The sequence below is a fragment of the Coregonus lavaretus genome (assembly GCF_964263955.1).
Source record: "Coregonus lavaretus genome assembly, chromosome: 12".
NCBI lineage: Eukaryota > Metazoa > Chordata > Actinopteri > Salmoniformes > Salmonidae > Coregonus > Coregonus lavaretus.
Window position 1 is genome coordinate 41091469 of NC_139999.1, and position 19384 is coordinate 41110852.

Genomic DNA, 19384 nt, shown 5'->3' on the forward strand with positions numbered 1-19384 from the left:
CTTCTCCAGATCCTTCAGGTTTCGGGGCTGTCGCTGGGCAATACGGACTTTCAGCTCCCTCCAAAGATTTTCTATTGGGTTCAGGTCTGGAGACTGGCTAGGCCACTCCAGGACATTGAGATGCTTCTTACGTAGCCACTCCTTAGTTGCCCTGGCTGTGTGTTTCGGGTCGTTGTCATGCTGGAAGACCCAGCCATGACCCATCTTCAATGCTCTTACTGAGGGAAGGAGGTTGTTGGCCAAGATCTCGCAATACATGGCCCCATCCATCCTCCCCTCAATTCGGTGCAGTTGTCCTGTCCCCTTTGCAGAAAACATCCCCAAAGAATGATGTTTCCACCTCCATGCTTCACGGTTGGGATGGTGTTCTTGGGGTTGTACTCATCCTTCTTCTTCCTCCAAACACGGCGAGTGGAGTTTAGACCAAAAAGCTCTATTTTTGTCTCATCAGACCACATGACCTTCTCCCATTCCTCCTCTGGATCATCCAGATGGTCATTGGCAAACTTCAGACGGGCCTGGACATGCGCTGGCTTGAGCAGGGGGACCTTGCGTGCGCTGCACGATTTTAATCCATGACGGCGTAGTGTGTTACTAATGGTTTTCTTTGAGACTGTGGTCCCAGCTCTCTTCAGGTTATTGACCAGGTCCTGCCGTGTAGTTCTGGGCTGATCCCTCACCTTCCTCATGATCATTGATGCCCCACAAGGTGAGATCTTGCATGGAGCCCCAGACCGAGGGTGATTGATCGCCATCTTGAACTTCTTCCATTTTCTAATAATTGCGCCAACAGTTGTTGCCTTCTAACCAAGCTGCTTGCCTATTGTCCTGTAGCCCATCCCAGCCTTGTGCAGGTCTACAATTTTATCCCTGATGTCCTTACACAGCTCTCTGGTCTTGGCCATTGTGGAGAGGTTGGAGTCTGTTTGATTGAGTGTGAGGACAGGTGTCTTTTATACAGGTAACGAGTTCAAACAGGTGCAGTTAATACAGGTAATGAGTGGAGAACAGGAGGGCTTCTTAAAGAAAAACTAACAGGTCTGTGAGAGCCGGAATTCTTACTGGTTGGTAGGTGATCAAATACTTATGTCATGCAATAAAATGGAAATTAATTACTTAGAAATCATACAATATGATTTTCTGGATTTTTGTTTTAGATTCCGTATCTCACAGTTGAAGTGTACCTATGATAAAAATTACAGACCTCTACATGCTTTGTAAGTAGGAAAACCTGCAAAATCGGCAGTGTATCAAATACTTGTTCTCCCCACTGTATATAGATATAGATGGAGTGCTGTTTCAATGGTTCTTTTTGTGGGAGTCGGATAGGGTTGGGATGGGGATGGGTGATGTGGATGGCTAGTGAAGATGAGTGAGCAAACACTCCTGTTTTTGTTTATCCAGCCTATCCTCTGCTCTGCCCCAGACCCCACAGGACCTGGCTGCCATGACACACACAGCTGTGGAGAGCCTGGAGTGCATGTGATGTTCCTGGTTATAGTAGATAGTCCTCCATGGGGAAACCCTCCCTGGGTGGAGAGACAACCTGTGCTTCTACTGGGAGGGATGGGATGAGAGACACAGGATGTGCCTTGTTAGAGGCTGGCCGTGGGGACACCGTCCATGGGTAGAGAGGTGCTACTGGCATGGATTACAGACAGACACGAGGTGCCTGGTTATAGCAGCCCTGGGGATCTCCTCCCTGGGTGGAGAGAGCCTACGGTGCTGGGAGAGATGGGGATGGTGGACAGAATGTGCATGGTAATAGTGGCTGGCCATGGGGAATGGGTTAGTTGGACAGGTTGTGCCTGGTTAGGACATGGGGATACCCCCACCATCCCTTTGTGTGTGTTCTCTCTGAGGAGGAAGGAAGGCTCTTTCTGTAGCCACACTCGCCCCACCATGAGTCATGCAGCTCACGTGCAAACACTGTCTGTGCAAAGTGATCCACACGCAGCGTGGACACTCGCCTTGTTTCCCAAGAACTCCACCTATTGATTTGGGCCAGACCCTTTAATCTTATTAAAATGTCACTATCGTTGAGAGACAAGCAGGCCTTATTGACTTGGGGTCTTGGGACCAAGACTAACTGCCTCACTTTTTCATCAGTGGCATACGTTCTGCAACAACTCTTTAACATATTTTACAGCATATGATTTGTTAATGTACAGTATTTGGATTGGTCTTTGCAGTTAGTAAGTGTGTGTCATATTTTTGAATATGTGTGTTTCCTGTGCTCCAGGGGGGCGTTCTCGGAGGTGGTACTTGCCGAGGAGAAGGGGACCCAGAGGCTGGTGGCCATCAAGTGTATCCCCAAGAAGGCTCTGCAGGGAAAAGAGAACAACATCGAGAATGAGATCGCTGTGCTGCACAGGTCAGTAACTACACCACACCACTACATAACTCAATATCCTTAAAGCTAGAATCCGCAGTTGAAACAATAACAAAGCGGTCCACCGCGCCTCTGTTTTGGGAAAATGCTAAGGGATGGGCCTGGAGAAATGTAACCATTCTCAAATACATAGACAGACGTATGGGTGCAAGGACTGACCATCCATGATATCAACATTATAGTTTTAACCATGTTTTGAGGCTATGCAATGTTTGTTTACATTTATATTGTTTACAAACATGAGTAAAACCAACTTATATTTTGGGTTCTGATGGGTGTGACAGTTGAACTAATAAGCTCATGAGGCATTTATAAGTTATAGCCTATTCTTCAAGAATCAATGGGTAGGCTACATATCAATAATTAATACGTCCAAAAATGGATGTAGCAACTGCAGATTCTAGCTTTAATAATTAATACCAGGTCGTTTCCCCATCATCAGTCATTAAAATATTTTAATACTCATTATGTTCAGGTTCAGGAAAGAGGCTGAAGGTGGCAGGTAGCATAACGGATGGGCCAGTAACCGAAAGATCACTGGTTCGAATCCCTGAGCCAACTAGGTGTAAAATCTGCCGATGTGCCCTTGAGCAAGGCACTTAACCCTAATTGCTCCTGTAAGTCGCACTGGGTAAGACCATCTGCTAAATGACTCAAATGTAAAATGTAAATTATAAACTGGGTGGTTTGAGCCCTGAATGCTGATTGGCTGACAGCCGTGTTATATCACGGGTATGACAAAACATTTATTTTTACTACTCTAATTACGTTGGTAACCAGTTTATAATAGCAATAAAGCACCTCGGGGTTGGTGGTATATGGCCAATATACCACGGCTAAGGGCTGTATCCAGGCACTCCGCGTTGCGTCGTGCATAAGAGCAGCCCTTAGCCGTGGTATATTGGCCATATACCACAACCCCTCAGGCCTTATTGCTTAAATAACACACAGGATCTGTCAATGTAAAGGATTGACAGCATGGTATCTATTGGCTCATAGTAATGTACGGCAGAGCCACCTTGATGTTAAGCAGTGGAGGCCAGTGGAGAAAAGGGACTGACTGGATGCATGGTACAGTATGTTATATATGTGTCCTGTCAGTAGAAACACCAGGATTGTGCACCGGAAATGTCAGGAGTAAAGAAGATAAACCTATTTTTAGTGTCCTTGTTGCTAGGGCAACAGCACACACAGAGGCGGAGGGGAGATGATGTGTGTGCGCCTGTGTGTGTGTGGAGTTCCCTGCAGCAGTGTGATGAAGGAGAGAGAGAAATAGAATTGAGGGGAGAGGGAGAGAGAGATATACTCATAGACATACACATTGACGTCCTCTCTCCTCCCTCCTCTCTCTTTTCTTTACAGCATCAACACACTGTGTCACATATCGCCTACATGACTACTTACAGTATAACAACAGAGCAATGTCCTGCCTCAGCCTTGGATGTCTCGTTGGCTTGTGTATTACCAGTGCTGTTCCTGCCAGTGTATTTCCCTCAGTCAGAATAGAACTCCCCCTAACTGGCTCGCTTCTCTCTCGTCAGTGGTGCTGGATGAAGACATGGACACGGGTTTGTTCAACCAATGTCAGGAGCTGGCTCCAGTATATATCCATATATTCTGGATAGAGATGATGAAACACTCCTCTGTCAGAGACTACTCTATGTTTGGTGTGAGAAGAAAACAACCGGCCCCACGAAATGACTAGTTCTGTATTTATGGGATGAGGCTTTGTTTATGGTCCTCCTACACACTCTTAAACACAGCAATGGTGCCACCTGGTGATCATGTGACAGTATTGAGAGAGAGACACCGTGAGGCATAGTACTGTACACTGAGTATACCAAAAGTTAGGAACAACTTCCTAATATTCTTTCTTTCTTTCTTTCTTTCTTTTCAGAATCAAGCACACCAACATTGTTTCACTGGAGGACATATTTGAGAGCACATCCCACTTGTACCTGGTCATGCAGCTGTGAGTCTGCACTTTCTTCTCTCTCGGTCTCTCTCTTTCTCTATCTCTCTATCCCCTCTTTCCTCTTCTTATTCATTGTTCTGGTAGAAATACTGTAAGTCATAAAGCCGGGACAGATTGCTGGACTGGTGTGGGGTATAAGTTCATGACATGTTTTTCCTTTCTTAAAATATTGTGTTTGGGAGAAGCAAAACAGTGAGCGGACATTCCCTTTTTCTGTATGTATAGGACCTTATTTTTGTCCGGCACCTTTAAGTATTGTACGTAAGTAGCATTGGCTCATGCGTGCCGGAACGGCTCATAGGAGTAAGAGCCTGTCCCCTTTCTGTAGCGTGAGGCAGCTTGATGTACAAGTACACCCCCTGGACAGGACACTAGTCTATCATAGGGCCTTACTCCCAATCTATCTCCTTAATCCTGAGTGCCAAGCAGAGAAGCATCAGGTCCCATTTTTAGTATTATGGATGTGTGCCTCTGTCAGGGTGTCTGGAGGGGAGCTGTTTGACCGCATCGTAGAGAAGGGTTTCTACACAGAGAGAGATGCCAGCCAACTCATTCACCAGATCCTGGACGCTGTCAAATACCTCCATGACATGGGCATTGTACACAGGGATCTGAAGGTTTGGCAACTCTACACTCACACCAGTGGAGGCTCCTCAGAGGAGGAAGGGGAGGACCATCCTCCTCTGAATTTCATTAAATATATTTAAAAATATTTAAAAAGTTATCCTTTTTAGATAAAACTATATTAAATATTATCACGTCACCTGATTGTGATTAAAACACACTATTTTGTAAAGGTCTACAGTAGCCTCAACAGCACTCTGTAGGGTAGCACCATGGTGTAGCCAGAGGACAGCTAGCTTCCATCCTCCTCTGAGTACATTGACATCAATACAAAACCTAGGAGACTCATGGTTCTCACCCCCTTCCATAGACTTACACAGTAATTATGACAACTTCCGGAGGACGTCCTCCAACCTATCAGAGCTCTTGCAGCATGAACTGACATGTTGTCCACCCAATCAAAGGGTCAGAGAATTAATCTAGTACTGAATGCATAAATTACAGCTAGCTAGCACTGCAGTGCATAAAATGTGTTGAGTAGACTCAAAGAGAGAGAAATAAAATAGTTGAACAGTTTTAAACAAATCAATGTATTCCTAAATGAAGGAGAAGCAAGAGAGAAATAGAGAGAGAGATTTCGTCACTAGCAAATGCAGCTAGCTAATTTAGCCTACTGAAACACCCTGCTCAAACAGAGGGATGCTATGTTAGCTAGCTGGCTATGACTATCCAACACAACACTGGAACTCTTCCATGTCAAGGTAAGCTTTTGGTTTTACTAATTTATTACAACCGGGGCCCGCCGGTGTAAATGCTTATTGACTGTATACTGTAACGTTACTGCATTGCAGGTTTACTAACACGTTAGTTCTGTTAGCTATGCTGACTATGACGTTACTTTAGCTAATGAAGTGACAACGATGTAGGCTGTGTGTAGTGGTTTGGCTTGGAAAGTTTTTTTTTCGCAAGGTCGCATACAGCTGATATTTTGTACATTGAAGTCCACAAGCAAAGGGAAGAGGTGAAAGGAGGAGAGCGCATAACGTAGATGCGAGAAGGAATACAACATGGCTGCTATGAAACTGTGAACTGTGTTTACCCGTGATCAGGGGTGTATTCATTCCGCCGATTCTGTTGAAAAACATTTCTTAAACAGAAGCAAACAGAACAAAACGGGGATAAACATACCTGAATTTGTCCAATAGAAACTCTTGTTTGCAACTGTTGGACTAATGATTACCACTATCAACTACATGCAGGCAAGAGTGTGCAAGGCGGCACTGTCTGTCACATCAAATTTGTCTCTCAACCTGTGTGCACCTACACTACCGTTCAAAAGTTTGGGGTCACTTAGAAATGTCCTTATTTTCCATGAAAACATACATGAAATGAGTTTGAATAAGAAATATAGCAAAATGAATAAGAAATGTAGTCATTGACAAGGTTAGAAATAATGATTTTTTTTATTGAAACAATAATTGTGTCCTTCAAACTTTGCTTTCGTCAAAGAATCCTCCATTTGCAGCAATTACAGCCTTGCAGACCATTGGCATTCTAGTTGTCCATTTTTTGAGGTAATCTGAAGAGATGTCACCCCATGCTTCCTGAAGCACCTCCCACAAGTTGGATTGGCTTGATGGGCACTTCTTACGTACCATACGATCAAGCTGCTCCCACAACAGCTCAATAGGGTTGAGATCCGGTGACTGTGCTGGCCACTCCATTATAGACAGAATACTAGCTGACTGCTTCTTCCCTAAATAGTTATTGCATTGTTTGGAGCTGTGCTTTAGGTCATTGTCCTGTTGTAGGAGGAAATTGGCTCCAATCAAGCACCGTCCACAGGATATGGCATGGCGTTGCAAAATTGAGTGATAGCCTTCCTTCTTCAAGATCACTTTTACCCTGTACAAATCTCCCACTTTACCACCACCAAAGCACCCCCAGACCATCACATTGCCTCCACCATGCTTGACAGATGGCATCAAGCACTCCTCTAGCATCTTTTCATTTGGTCTGCGTCTCACAAATGTTCTTCTTTGTGATCCGAACACCTCAAACTTCGATTGGTCTGTCCATAACACTTTTTTCCAATCTTCCTCTGTCCAGTGTCTGTGTTCTTTTGCCCATCTTAATCTTTTATTTTTATTGGCCAGTCTGATATATGGCTTTTTCTTTCAACTCTGCCTAGAAGGTCTGCATCCCGGAGTCGCCTCTTCACTGTTGACGTTGAGACTGGTGTTTTGGGGGTACTATTTAATGAAGCTGTCAGTTGAGGACCTGTGAGGCGTCTGTTTCTCAAACTAGACACTCTAATGTATTTGTCCTCTTGCTCAGTTGTGCACCGGGGCCTCCCACTCCTCTTTCTATTCTGGTTAGAGCCAGTTTGGGCTGTTCTGTGAAGGGAGTTGTACACAGTGTTGTATGAGATCTTCAGTTTCTTGGCAATTTCTCGCATGGAATAGCCTTCATTTCTCAGAACAAGAATAGACTAACAACTTTCAGAAGAAAGTTATTTGTTTCTAGCCATTTTGAGCCTGTAATCGAACCCACAATTGCTGATGCTCCAGATACTCAACTAGTCTCAAGAAGGCCAGTTTTATTGCTTCTTTAATCAGCACAACAGTTTTCAGCTGTGCTAACATAATTGCAAAAGGGTTTTCGAATGATCAATTAGCCTTTTAAAATGATAAACTTGGATTAGCAAACACAACGTGCCATTGGAACACAGGACTGATGGTTGCTGATAATGGGCCTCTGTACGCCTATGTAGATATTCCATTAAAAATCAGCCGTTTCCAGCTACAATAGCCATTTACAACATTAACAATGTCTACACTGTATTTCTGATCAATTTCATGTTATTTTAATGGACAAAATAATTGCTTTTCTTTCGAAAACAAGGACATTTCTAAGTGACCCCAAACATTTGAACGGTAGTGTACGTTGTAAACTTTCATTCATTGGCTAGGTTGTAGCAACCTCATGATGGCTATAGGGAAAATTAGAGTATCATGTAGTAGCCTCTGTAGCTCAATTGGTAGAGCATGGTGCTTGTAACGCCAGGGTAGTGGGTTCGATCCCCGGGACCACCCATACGTAAAAATGTATGCGCACATGACTGTAAGTCGCTTTGGATAAAAGCGTCTGCTAAATGGCATATTATTTTATTATTATTAGCCTAAACCTATCGCTGTTACATTGAATTGGGTGAAAGGAATATGACTGACAGTCATCCAATATGCTGTAATAGAAATAAGGCCATGCTCATGAAAAAAAGAACCGTCCTCCATCATCTGAAACGGCACTGACCGCCACTGACTCACACACACTCACACATGCACAAACACGCAAACCAGGGTTGGGGTCAAACCCATTTCAATTCCAGTGAATTCAGAATGTAAACCAAATTCAAAATTTTACTAATTGAAAAGCATTGAATAGAATTTGAATTTCAGTGTACTTCCTGAATTGTCTGGAACTGAAATAGAATTGACCCCAACCCTAATGCACACACACACACACACACATCAGTAAACGGTCAGTGCCATTCAATACCGCCTTGCACACTCTTGCCTGCATCTAGCTGATATAGGGTGTAATCATTAGTCCAACAGTTGTAAACGAGAGTTTCTATTGGACAAATTCAGGTATGTTTATCCCCGTTTGCTTTCGTTTAAGAAACGTTTTTCAACAGAATCTGCAGAATGAATACGCACAGTTCACTTTCATAGCAGCCACGTTGTATTCCTTCTAAGCGCTCTCCTCCTCCCACGTTGTCCCCACGCTTGTGGACTTTAATGCACAACACATCAGCTGTATGAGACCAGGCGAAAAAACCTTTCCAAGCCAAACCGCTACACACAGCTTACATCGTTGTCACCATATTAGCTAAAGTAACGTCATAGTCAGCATAGCTAATAGAACTAACACGTTAGTAAACCCGCTACAATCATGCAGTAACGTCAGTAAGAAGTTACACCGGCGGGCCACGGTGGCAAGAAATTAGTAATACCAAAACTGGATAGTCATAGCCAGCTAGCTAAGAAAGCATCCGTCTGTTTGAGCAGGGTGTTTCAGTAGGCTAAACTAGCTAGCTGCATTTGCTAGCTAAGTAAGTGAAACTGAAACTGAAAAAATACTTATTTTGATCTAAACTGTTCAACTATTGTCTTTCTCTCTCTTTGAGTCAACTACTCACCACGTTTTATACACTGCAGTGCTAGCTAGCTGTAGCTTATGCTTTCAGTACTAGATTAATTCTCTGATCCTTTGATTGGGTGGACAACATGTCAGTTCATGCTGCAAGAGCTCTGATAGGCTGGAGGACGTCCTCCGGAAGTTGTCATTACTGTGTAAGTCTATGGAAGGGGGTGAGAACCATGAGTCTCCTAGGTTTTGTATTGAAGTCAATGTACCCAGAGGAGGATGGAAGCTAGCTGTCTTCCGGCTGCACCATGGTGCTACCCTACAGAGTGCTGTTGAAGCTACTGTAGACTTTCTTTGCAAAATAGTGTGTTTTAATCAATTGTTTGGTGACGTGATTATATTTAGTATAGTTTTATCAAAAAATGATAACTGAGTAGGATGGTCCTTCCCTTCCTCCTCTGAGGAGCCTCCACTGACACACACATACATACATACATACATACATACATACACACACCTCCACGACATCATCATCCTACACATGGTCATCCTACACATGGTCATCCTACACATAGTCATCCTAAACAGGGCCGATCTGCTTGTTTCCCTCCTTGGAGAGTCAGTTTATAAGATCTTGTACTCTTGTGAAATGGTAATAAACTCAGCAAAAAAAGAAATGTCCCTTTTTCAGGACCCTGTCTATCAAAGATCATTCGTAAAAATCCAAATAACTTCACAGATCTTCATTGTGAAGGGTTTAAACACTGTTTCCCATGCTTGTTCAATGAACCATAAACAATTAATGAACATGCACCTGTGGAACGGTCGTTAAGACACTAACAGCTTACAGACGGTAGGCAATTAAGGTCATGGTTATGAAAACGTAGGACACTAAAGAGGCCTTTCTACTGACTCTGAAAAACACCAAAAGAAAGATGCCCAGGGTCCCTGCTCATCTGTGTGAACGTGACGCATGCTGCAAGGAGGCAAGAGGACTGCAGTGTCCGTACTGTGAGACGCCTAAGACAGCGCTACAGGGAGACAGGACGGACAGCTGATCATCCTCGCAGTGGCAGACCACGTGTAACAACACCTGCACAGGATCGGTACATCCGAACATCACACCTGCGGGACAGGTACAGGATGGCAACAACAACTGCCAGAGTTACACCAGGAACGCACAATCCCTCCATCAGTGCTCAGCCTGTCTACAATAGGCTGAGAGAGGCTGGACTGAGGGCTTGTAGGCCTGTTGTAAGGCAGGTCCTCACCAGACATCACCGGCAACAACGTCGCCTATGGGCACAAACCCACCGTCGCTGGACCAGACAGGACTGGCAAAAAGTGCTCTTCACTGACGAGTCGTGGTTTTGTCTCACCAGGGGTGATGGTCGGATTCGCGTTTATTGACGTAGGAATGAGCGTTTCACCGAGGCCTGTACTCTGGAGTGGGATCGATTTGGAGGTGGAGGGTCCGTCATGGTCTGGGGCGGTGTGTCACAGCATCATCGGACTGAGCTTGTTGTCATTGCAGGCAATCTCAACGCTGTGCGTTACAGAGAAGACATCATCCTCCCTCATGTGGTACCCTTCCTGCAGGCTCATCCTGACATGACCCTCCAGCATTACAATGCCACCAGCCATACTGCTCGTTCTGTGCGTGATTTCATGCAAGACAGGAATGTCAGTGTTCTCCATGGCCAGCGAAGAGCCCGGATCTCAATCCCATTGAGCATGTCTGGGACCTGTTGGATCGGAGGGTGAGGGTTAGGGCCATTCCCCACAGAAATGTCTGGGAACTTGCAGGTGCCTTGGTGGAAGAGTCGGGTAACATCTCACAGCAAGAACTGGCAAATCTGGTGCAGTCCATGAGGAGGAGATGCACTGCAGTACTTAATGCAGCTGGTGACCACACCAGATACTGACTGTTACTTTTAATTTGGAACCCCCCCCCCCCCCCCCCCCCCCTTTGTTCAGGGACACATGATTCAATTGATGTTAGTCACATGTCTGTGGAACTTGTTCAGTTTATGTCTCAGTTGTTGAATCTTGTAATATTTACCCATGTTAAGTTTGCTGAAAATAAACACAGTTGACAGTGAGAGGACGTTTCTTTTTTTGATGAGTTCAGGTCCTGTAGAAATAGATACAGTGGGGGAAAAAAAGTATTTAGTCAGCCACCAATTGTGCAAGTTCTCCCACTTAAAAAGATGAGAGAGGCCTGTAATTTTCATCATAGGTACACGTCAACTATGACAGACAAATTGAGAAAAGAAAATCCAGAAAATCTCATTGTAGGATTTTTTATGAATTTATTTGCAAATTATGGTGGAAAATAAGTATTTGGTCACCTACAAACAAGCAATATTTCTGGCTCTCACAGACCTGTAACTTCTTCTTTAAGAGGCTCCTCTGTCCTCCACTCGTTACCTGTATTAATGGCACCTGTTTGAACTTGTTATCAGTATAAAAGACACCTGTCCACAACCTCAAACAGTCACACTCCAAACTCCACTATGGCCAAGACCAAAGAGCTGTCAAAGGACACCAGAAACAAAATTGTAGACCTGCACCAGGCTGGGAAGACGGAATCTGCAATAGGTAAGCAGCTTGGTTTGAAGAAATCAACTGTGGGAGCAATTATTAGGAAATGGAAGACATACAAGACCACTGATAATTTCCCTCGATCTGGGGCTCCACGCAAGATCTCACCCCGTGGGGTCAAAATGATCACAAGAGCGGTGAGCAAAAATCCCAGAACCACACGGGGGGACCTAGTGAATGACCTGCAGAGAGCTGGGACCAAAGTAACAAAGCCTACCATCAGTAACACACTACGCCGCCAGGGACTCATATCCTGCAGTGCCAGACGTGTCCCCCTGCTTAAGCCAGTACATGTCCAGGCCCGTCTGAAGTTTGCTAGAGTGCATTTGGATGATCCAGAAGAGGATTGGGAGAATGTCATATGGTCAGATGAAACCAAAATATAACTTTTTGGTAAAAACTCAACTCGTCGTGTTTGGAGGACAAAGAATGCTGAGTTGCATCCAAAGAACACCATACCTACTGTAAAGCATGGGGGTGGAAACATCATGCTTTGGGGCTGTTTTTCTGCAAAGGGACCAGGACGACTGATCCGTGTAAAGGAAAGAATGAATGGGGCCATGTATCGTGAGATTTTGAGTGAAAACCTCCTTCCATCAGCAAGGGCATTGAAGATGAAACGTGGCTGGGTCTTTCAGCATGACAATGATCCCAAACACACCGCCCGGGCAACGAAGGAGTGGCTTCGTAAGAAGCATTTCAAGGTCCTGGAGTGGCCTAGCCAGTCTCCAGATCTCAACCCCATAGAAAATCTTTGGAGGGAGTTGAAAGTCTGTGTTGCCCAGCAACAGCCCCAAAACATCACTGCTCTAGAGGAGATCTGCATGGAGGAATGGGCCAAAATACCAGCAACAGTGTGTGAAAACCTTGTGAAGACTTACAGAAAACGTTTGACCTGTGTCATTGCCAACAAAGGGTATATAACAAAGTATTGAGAAACTTTTGTTATTGACCAAATACTTATTTTCACCATAATTTGCAAATAAATTCATTAAAAATCCTACAATGTGATTTTCTGGATTTTTTTTTCTAATTTTGTCTGTCATAGTTGACTCTCTCATCTTTTTAAGTGGGAGAACTTGCACAATTGGTGGCTGACTAAATACTTTTTTTTCCCCACTGTACATTAGTATTAGATGCTGTCCATTAGATTAGTACTCAAAAATAACAACCACTCCAATTACTCTTTGTCTTGCATTGCCACACATCCATGTCTAGTGTTCACCAATGTGAGAAAGCTGGAAATCGAGTTTCATTTACTCCTCGGCTGCCAAATTATAATTTTCATATTTAAATATTTTACATGGGCACAGCTGTTGGTGCAATGTTGCCAAAGCAATCACCATTTGACCATTTGAACATGGAATGCAACAGATCCTCCCTCAAGTTTAGGCATTCTGCCACATCCCAGGCTGTATGAAGAGGTGCCAATGTACTCCCTCAACAACTTTTCATGCCAATTATTTCTTACCGGAATCATTAAGGTTTCTGTAAGAAAAGCTTCAAAGCTCCAGTTGTAATCTTTTCACTTTTTGTCATAACTTCATAAACCTAATTTTCTCTCTCACTCTGTCTGTCTCTCTCTTTCCCTTCTCTTTCTCTCTGTTCCTCCCTCTCTCTCTCTCGCCCTCTTTCTCCCCTCCTCTCTCTCTCTCTTTCTTTCTCCCTCCCTCCCTCCCTCCCTCCCTCCCTCCCTCCCTCCCTCCCTCCCTCCCTCCCTCTGTGTCTCTCTCTCTCTCTCTCTCTCTCTCTCTCTCTCTCTCTCTCTCTCTCTCTCTCTCTCTTTCTCTCTCGTCTCTCTCTAGCCAGAGAATCTGTTGTATTACAGTATGGACGAGGACTCTAAGATCATGATCAGTGACTTTGGCCTGTCTAAGATCGAGGACACAGGCAGTGTCATGTCTACAGCCTGTGGGACCCCAGGATACGTGGGTAAGAGATCTGTGCGTGCAAGAGTGTGTGTGTTTGTGCGTGTGGGTGTGCGTGCATGATCTCTCTCGCTACCCACCCCTCTCTCTCTCTCTCTGATCCATTCACAGCCTCATCTGAAGCATGCCATTTATATTGGAGTGCTATTGTGTCAACTGTTAGTCCTTCAAAAGCTCTCTCTGTCTTTCTCTCTGTGTGTGTGATGTAACCCACTAGAGCACTGATTGAGAGGGTAAAACACGAACTTCAATGGACTCTGTCTCAATCAGCCCCTCTCTGTCTTTCTGTCACTCTCTCCCTCTGTCTTTCTCCCTCTCTGCACCTCTGTTTTTCACAGAGTCCCTTTCCATTTCTGTTTCTCTGTCTCGGTCTCTCCATCTCTATCTTTCTCACCCTCTCTTTCTTCCTCTCTCCTCCTCTGACTTTGTGGTTTCTTGTTGTTGGCAGCTCCTGAGGTGTTGGCTCAGAAACCGTACAGCAAAGCAGTAGACTGCTGGTCCATCGGAGTCATCTCCTACATTCTGTAAGTCATCTGCTTAGTCCTCTAACACAAATTCAGTGTCTCATATTCTGTGTACTGGTGCTTGTGCATTTAAAAATCTGTTATAGAGCACTCGCTAGAGCAGCTCGTTCCAAATGTTCTAAAATTCTAAAATGGTTCTGTCCATGTCCTTCAATGATTTTCACACCCCCACATTATTTCGGAGTTGGTATGGTCCATCTGTGGCTGGGACTCTTGGCACTTAATAGCAGTGATATTATATATTTCAATTGGATATCTTATTATCTGGGTTCGATGTATGGAGCAATAAGTGTTACCTCATGTCATATGAACTCTTTCAGGTTGTGTGGATACCCTCCGTTTTACGACGAGAACGATGCTAAGCTGTTTGAGCAGATACTGAAGGCAGAGTATGAGTTTGACTCTCCTTACTGGGATGACATCTCCGATTCAGGTATCTTAAACCCCCTTTTCTTTCTCTTTTTGATAATAGAAAAAAGTCAGAGGATCATACAAAAAAACACAATGAAAGCATGAATCCTTTTCAATGATCTGCACTCGTTTCAAAGACATAGATTACATTGGACTGTGAATGAATACCATGTCTACTTTGTGGGGATTTGTAAGCCTTTGGTTATACTGTATTGTACACTATATATACACAAGTATGTGAACACCCCTTCAAATTAGTGGATTCAGCTATTTCAGCCACACCTGTTGCTGACAGGTGTATAAAATCGAGCACACAGCCATGCAATCTCCAGAAACAAACATTGGCAGTAGAATGGCCTTACTGAAGAGCTCAGTGACTTTCAACGTGGCACCGTCATAGGATGCCACCTTTCCTTAAAGTCAGTTTGTCCAATTTCTGACCTGCTAGAGCTGCCCCATTCAACTGTAAGTGCTGTTATTGTGAAATGGAAACGTCTAGGAGCAACAACTGCACAGCCACGAAGTGGTAGGCCACACAAGCTAACAGAACAGGATCACGAGTGCTGAAGCGCGTAAAAATCCAAAATACCTCTAGAAGCAACGTCAGCACAATAACTGTGGAGGCTGTTATAGCAGAAAGGGGGGGGCAACTCCATATTAATGCCCATGATTTTGGAATTAGATGTTCGACGAGCAGTTGTCCACATACTTTTGTTCATGTAGTGTATCTGGAGATAGTGTAAATTGGTAATGAGTCAACAATGTGAATGTTCAGTAATGATTTGAAACTGTTTTGATTAATTCCAGCTAAAGACTTTATCTGTCACCTGATGGAGAAAGACTTCATGAAGAGATATACCACTGATCAAGCACTTCAACACCCCTGGTACTACAAGCTTTCCCCAACCACAACCACAACCCTAGCTCCAACCCCAACCCTAACCCTAGCTTCATGTCCACATCCTGGTTCAACCCTAACCCTGACCACAACCCCAACCCTAGCTTTATGTCCACATCCCGGTTCAACCCTGACACCAACCCTAAACCTAACTTCATCTCCATATTCCAGTACAACCATAACCTCAGCTTAGGTTTAGGTTGAGGTTTATCTGAACATCTTGGTTCATATGCAGAAACATACAGGTAACTGCCAAAATATACGAAACACCAACATAAAGTGTCTTAATAGGACGTTGGGCCACCATGAGCCACCAGACCAGCTTCAATGCACCTTGACATGGATTCTACAAGTGTCTGGAACCCTATGAGGATGAGACAATATTCTTCCACGAGAAATTCCATAATTTGGTGTTTTGTTGATGGTGGTGGAAAACGCAGTATCAGCCGCCGCTCCAGAATCTCCCATAAGTGGTCAGTTGGGTTGAGATCTGGTGACTGAGACACACACACCCTTTAAACCTCCTATGGTCCTTTGGGACCCCTCTTTCACAGTCACTGAGATCTCTTCTTCTAGTCATGGTAGCCAAAATAATGGGCAACTGGGCATTTTTATACATGACCCTAAGCATGATGGGATGTTAATTGCTTAATTAACTCAGGAACCACACCTGTGTGGAAGCACCTGCTTTCAATATGCTTTGTATCCCTCATTTACTGAAGTGTTTCCTTTATTTTGGCAGTTACCTTTACATAAAATGTGATGTCGTACAAAAATATGAAAAGAAAACAAGTAAAATGTATGATCAGCCTAACTCTATGAACAGTGCATCATCAATAAGTGATAAGTCATAAACAACAAATTGGCATACCACCAAATCAATAAATATGCATATCAATGTCTTTAGTATTATACCAATACATTTACATTTACATTTTAGTCATTTAGCAGACGCTCTTATCCAGAGCGACTTACAGAAGCAATTAGGGTTAAGTGCCTTGCTCAACGGCACATCGACAGATTTTTCACCTAGTTGGCTCGGGGATTAGAACCAGCGACCTTTCGGTTACTGGCACAACGCTCTTACCCACTAAGCTACCTGCCGCCCAATACATTTGCATAGTTTGAGAGCTCTTGGCAAGAAAGAACTCTGGTTGTTGCAAAAGAGTTTTGCCAACTCAGATCATACTGTCTCTGTACAGTAGGGGTTAGAAACTTGTGCAGTGGACTTATGTGTTCATGCAAGAGTGCTTTGAAGGTCTTGACTGTGTCTTCATCCCGTCTGCTCTCCAGAGATGGGAGTGAGTTGTAGGGAGTGCCAATAATGCGGCAGCAACGTCTCTGAATCCGTTCTAAGACCTTAGAGGGACACTTCAACCCCCAAGCCCTTCAATGCATTCTCGCGTAATGTTCAGGCTGGTTTAACCAGGCTAGGATGCTTACGTTCCACAACTCAACCTGCTCTCTCTCTTATATCGCTCTTTTCTGGTTTGCAGGATCTGTGGAGACACAGCTCTTGATAAAAACATCCATGAGTCTGTCAGTGCTCAGATCAAGAAGAACTTTGCTAAAAGTAAATGGAAGGTCAGTGGCTCAATATTACAGCTCTGATTACACTTATGTTCTTACCTACTATCTGTCTCTCTGTCCTCTCTTTCTCATTTAAATGGTTCCTCAGTTTTTTATGGTGGTTTGATAAATTACTGTGCATTTCTCACCTTCAGCTCTCTCTCTCTCAACCCCTTCCTCTTCTCTTCCACCCCCCTCTTTCTCCGCTCTCTCCCTCCCTTTCTCTCCCCCTTTCCCCACTACCCCATCACCCCTTTCCCCCCATACAGCAAGCGTTCAACGCCACAGCGGTGGTGAGACACATGCGGAGACTGCAGCTGGGTAGCAGCCTAGAGGGCCCCAGCCAGATCACCCCCACCAGCCCCTGTCACGCCCAAGCACTCCTGCTGCGGGAGGAGGACGAGGAGGAGGAGGAGGAGGAGGAAGAGGGACCAGGGGTAGAGGAGGAGAGCTGTAAGTGAGACAAACACTGAGGCTTTCCCCCACTCAGCCAGACACCTCTCTCTCCCTCACTCACTCTCACTCTTTCTATCTCTGAACACATAGCCAACAGTAGTGTAGCCTCTGAGCACGTACAGTGCTGTGTACAGTACTCTAATGGTACTTTAGTAGTACAGTACTCTAGTCACAGGAGGCTGCTGAGGGAAGAACGGCTCATAATAATGGCCGGGGCGGAGCAAATGGAATGGCATCAAACACCTGTAAACCATGTGTTTGATACCATTCTACTGATTCCGCTCCAGTCATTACCACGAGCTCGTTCTCCCCAATTAAGGTGTCACCAACCTCCTGTGACTCTAGTACAGCACTGTGGAGTACTGTCCCTGTCATCAAGCTCTCCTCTCCTCTCCTCTCCTCTCCTCTCCTCTCCTCTCCTCTCCTCTCCTCTCCTCTCCTCTCCTCTCCTCTCCTCTCCTCTCCAGTGTCTCACTGTGAGGATGGGCAGCGACGTGGGAGTGCAGAAGGCAGTGCAGACCGGGACAGTCTGAGGAGTTGCACCTACTGCTGCAGGCCAGCAAGTCGTGTCTGAGTGGCCACAGACCCCGCCCCTCTGTCGCCATGGGGATGCGTACGTTTCTATGGAGCCACCCAGAGCCCGCCCAGTCTGGTCAAGAATACAGAGTGATGTTATGACAGGCTGTGTCCACTAGAGGGACACAACCAGCCAGGCACGGTTTCGAGGCACAAAATACCATTTGTTTCCATATCACTGAGACCAATACCAGTTCATCATCAACATTCAAACCACTACTACTTTCTTCCTTCCATTGTAATGTTTATTTTTCTTCTTCTAATGTTCCACTTGGATCATGAATCATCCGTATCTTACCTGTGTTTGTTTCAGTTTTGATGCTAACAGCCCCATCAGAAACACTTCAGAGTTTGAGTAAATTGACTGCTGGACTCTGGATTGACTCTGTATTCTGGCTCAGACTGGGGTCGTAAAAAGCGCTTCTGGTTCGAGGCATCTGCATGCTTCGGTTGGATGATAAAATGTGAAATGTATGGATATAAAAGGGAGACTTAAAAAATCATCTCATGGCTGTTCTGTTACCAGAGGTTCACACTGAGATCCCTATGACAACAAATGGACCTTATAGCCTATCAGAATAATCCTATACACCCTCTCAGCCAATGAGCATGTCCATAGTAACCACACCCACTTAAAATGTGAGTTGGGGCACAGGGTTTGATGTTGAGACCATTGCAGTTAGGAGTAGTTTGCAAATATACTCCACTTGATAGGGAATCAAGTCAGTTGTATGCATGACATTTCTATCTGCAAAGGTCCCTAAATGTTATGATCATTTAAACGTGCCGCCGATTTTACACACCTGTCCTTCGTGGTGGGAGGGATCTCAGTGTGTGTTCTCTGTCTGCTCTGTACTGTGCACCTCTCTCGTGGAAGAAGTATCGGTCTACCGTCTGCATGACCTGGTTATAATATGTTTACATGAATGATGATCAACATATAAATATTTAAAAAACACACGTGTATGATTATTATTACTACTCTGTTGTCCTGATAAAAAAAAAAAAAAAATGTAATTCTGAAAACTATATAATGTGAAGTGAGAATCACCAGTCAGACGTTTTGTTGTTAACAACGTACGTACGTGCAGGACAGTCTGAACTGTAACTGTAATTGTACCTTAACCTCTGCATTGACCATATGATGGTCATATCTCTACCCCAGTGGCACACTGACACCATTTCCCTGGTAACCATGTTGATTTAGTTTAAATTACAACTCTAGGATGTACTATACGTTGTTGTGGGAGTCTATTTATTTGTAATTTTGTTCACTTAAAGTTTTGTAGTCTGTCTCAACCTACTGAATAGTCCCTGACCCCTCCCTTGCCCTGGTAC

The 19384-nt window shown here is 44.4% G+C and overlaps 1 protein-coding gene across 1 annotated transcript in view; it reads left to right on the top strand.

Annotated features, from left to right (window-relative positions):
• camk1a (calcium/calmodulin-dependent protein kinase Ia) overlaps positions 1-19042 on the top strand; it is a 57368-nt gene extending 38326 nt beyond the window's left edge. The window contains exons 3-12 of the mRNA XM_084172747.1: positions 2243-2374; positions 4290-4364; positions 4846-4984; positions 13490-13616; positions 14061-14136; positions 14457-14569; positions 15355-15433; positions 16942-17029; positions 17284-17467; positions 17938-19042. Coding sequence (XP_084028873.1) covers positions 2243-2374; positions 4290-4364; positions 4846-4984; positions 13490-13616; positions 14061-14136; positions 14457-14569; positions 15355-15433; positions 16942-17029; positions 17284-17467; positions 17938-18044 — 1120 coding nt within the window. The 3' untranslated portion in view covers positions 18045-19042. The remainder of the gene's footprint in view (positions 1-2242; positions 2375-4289; positions 4365-4845; positions 4985-13489; positions 13617-14060; positions 14137-14456; positions 14570-15354; positions 15434-16941; positions 17030-17283; positions 17468-17937) is intronic.
• The last annotated feature ends 342 nt before the right edge of the window (positions 19043-19384 follow it).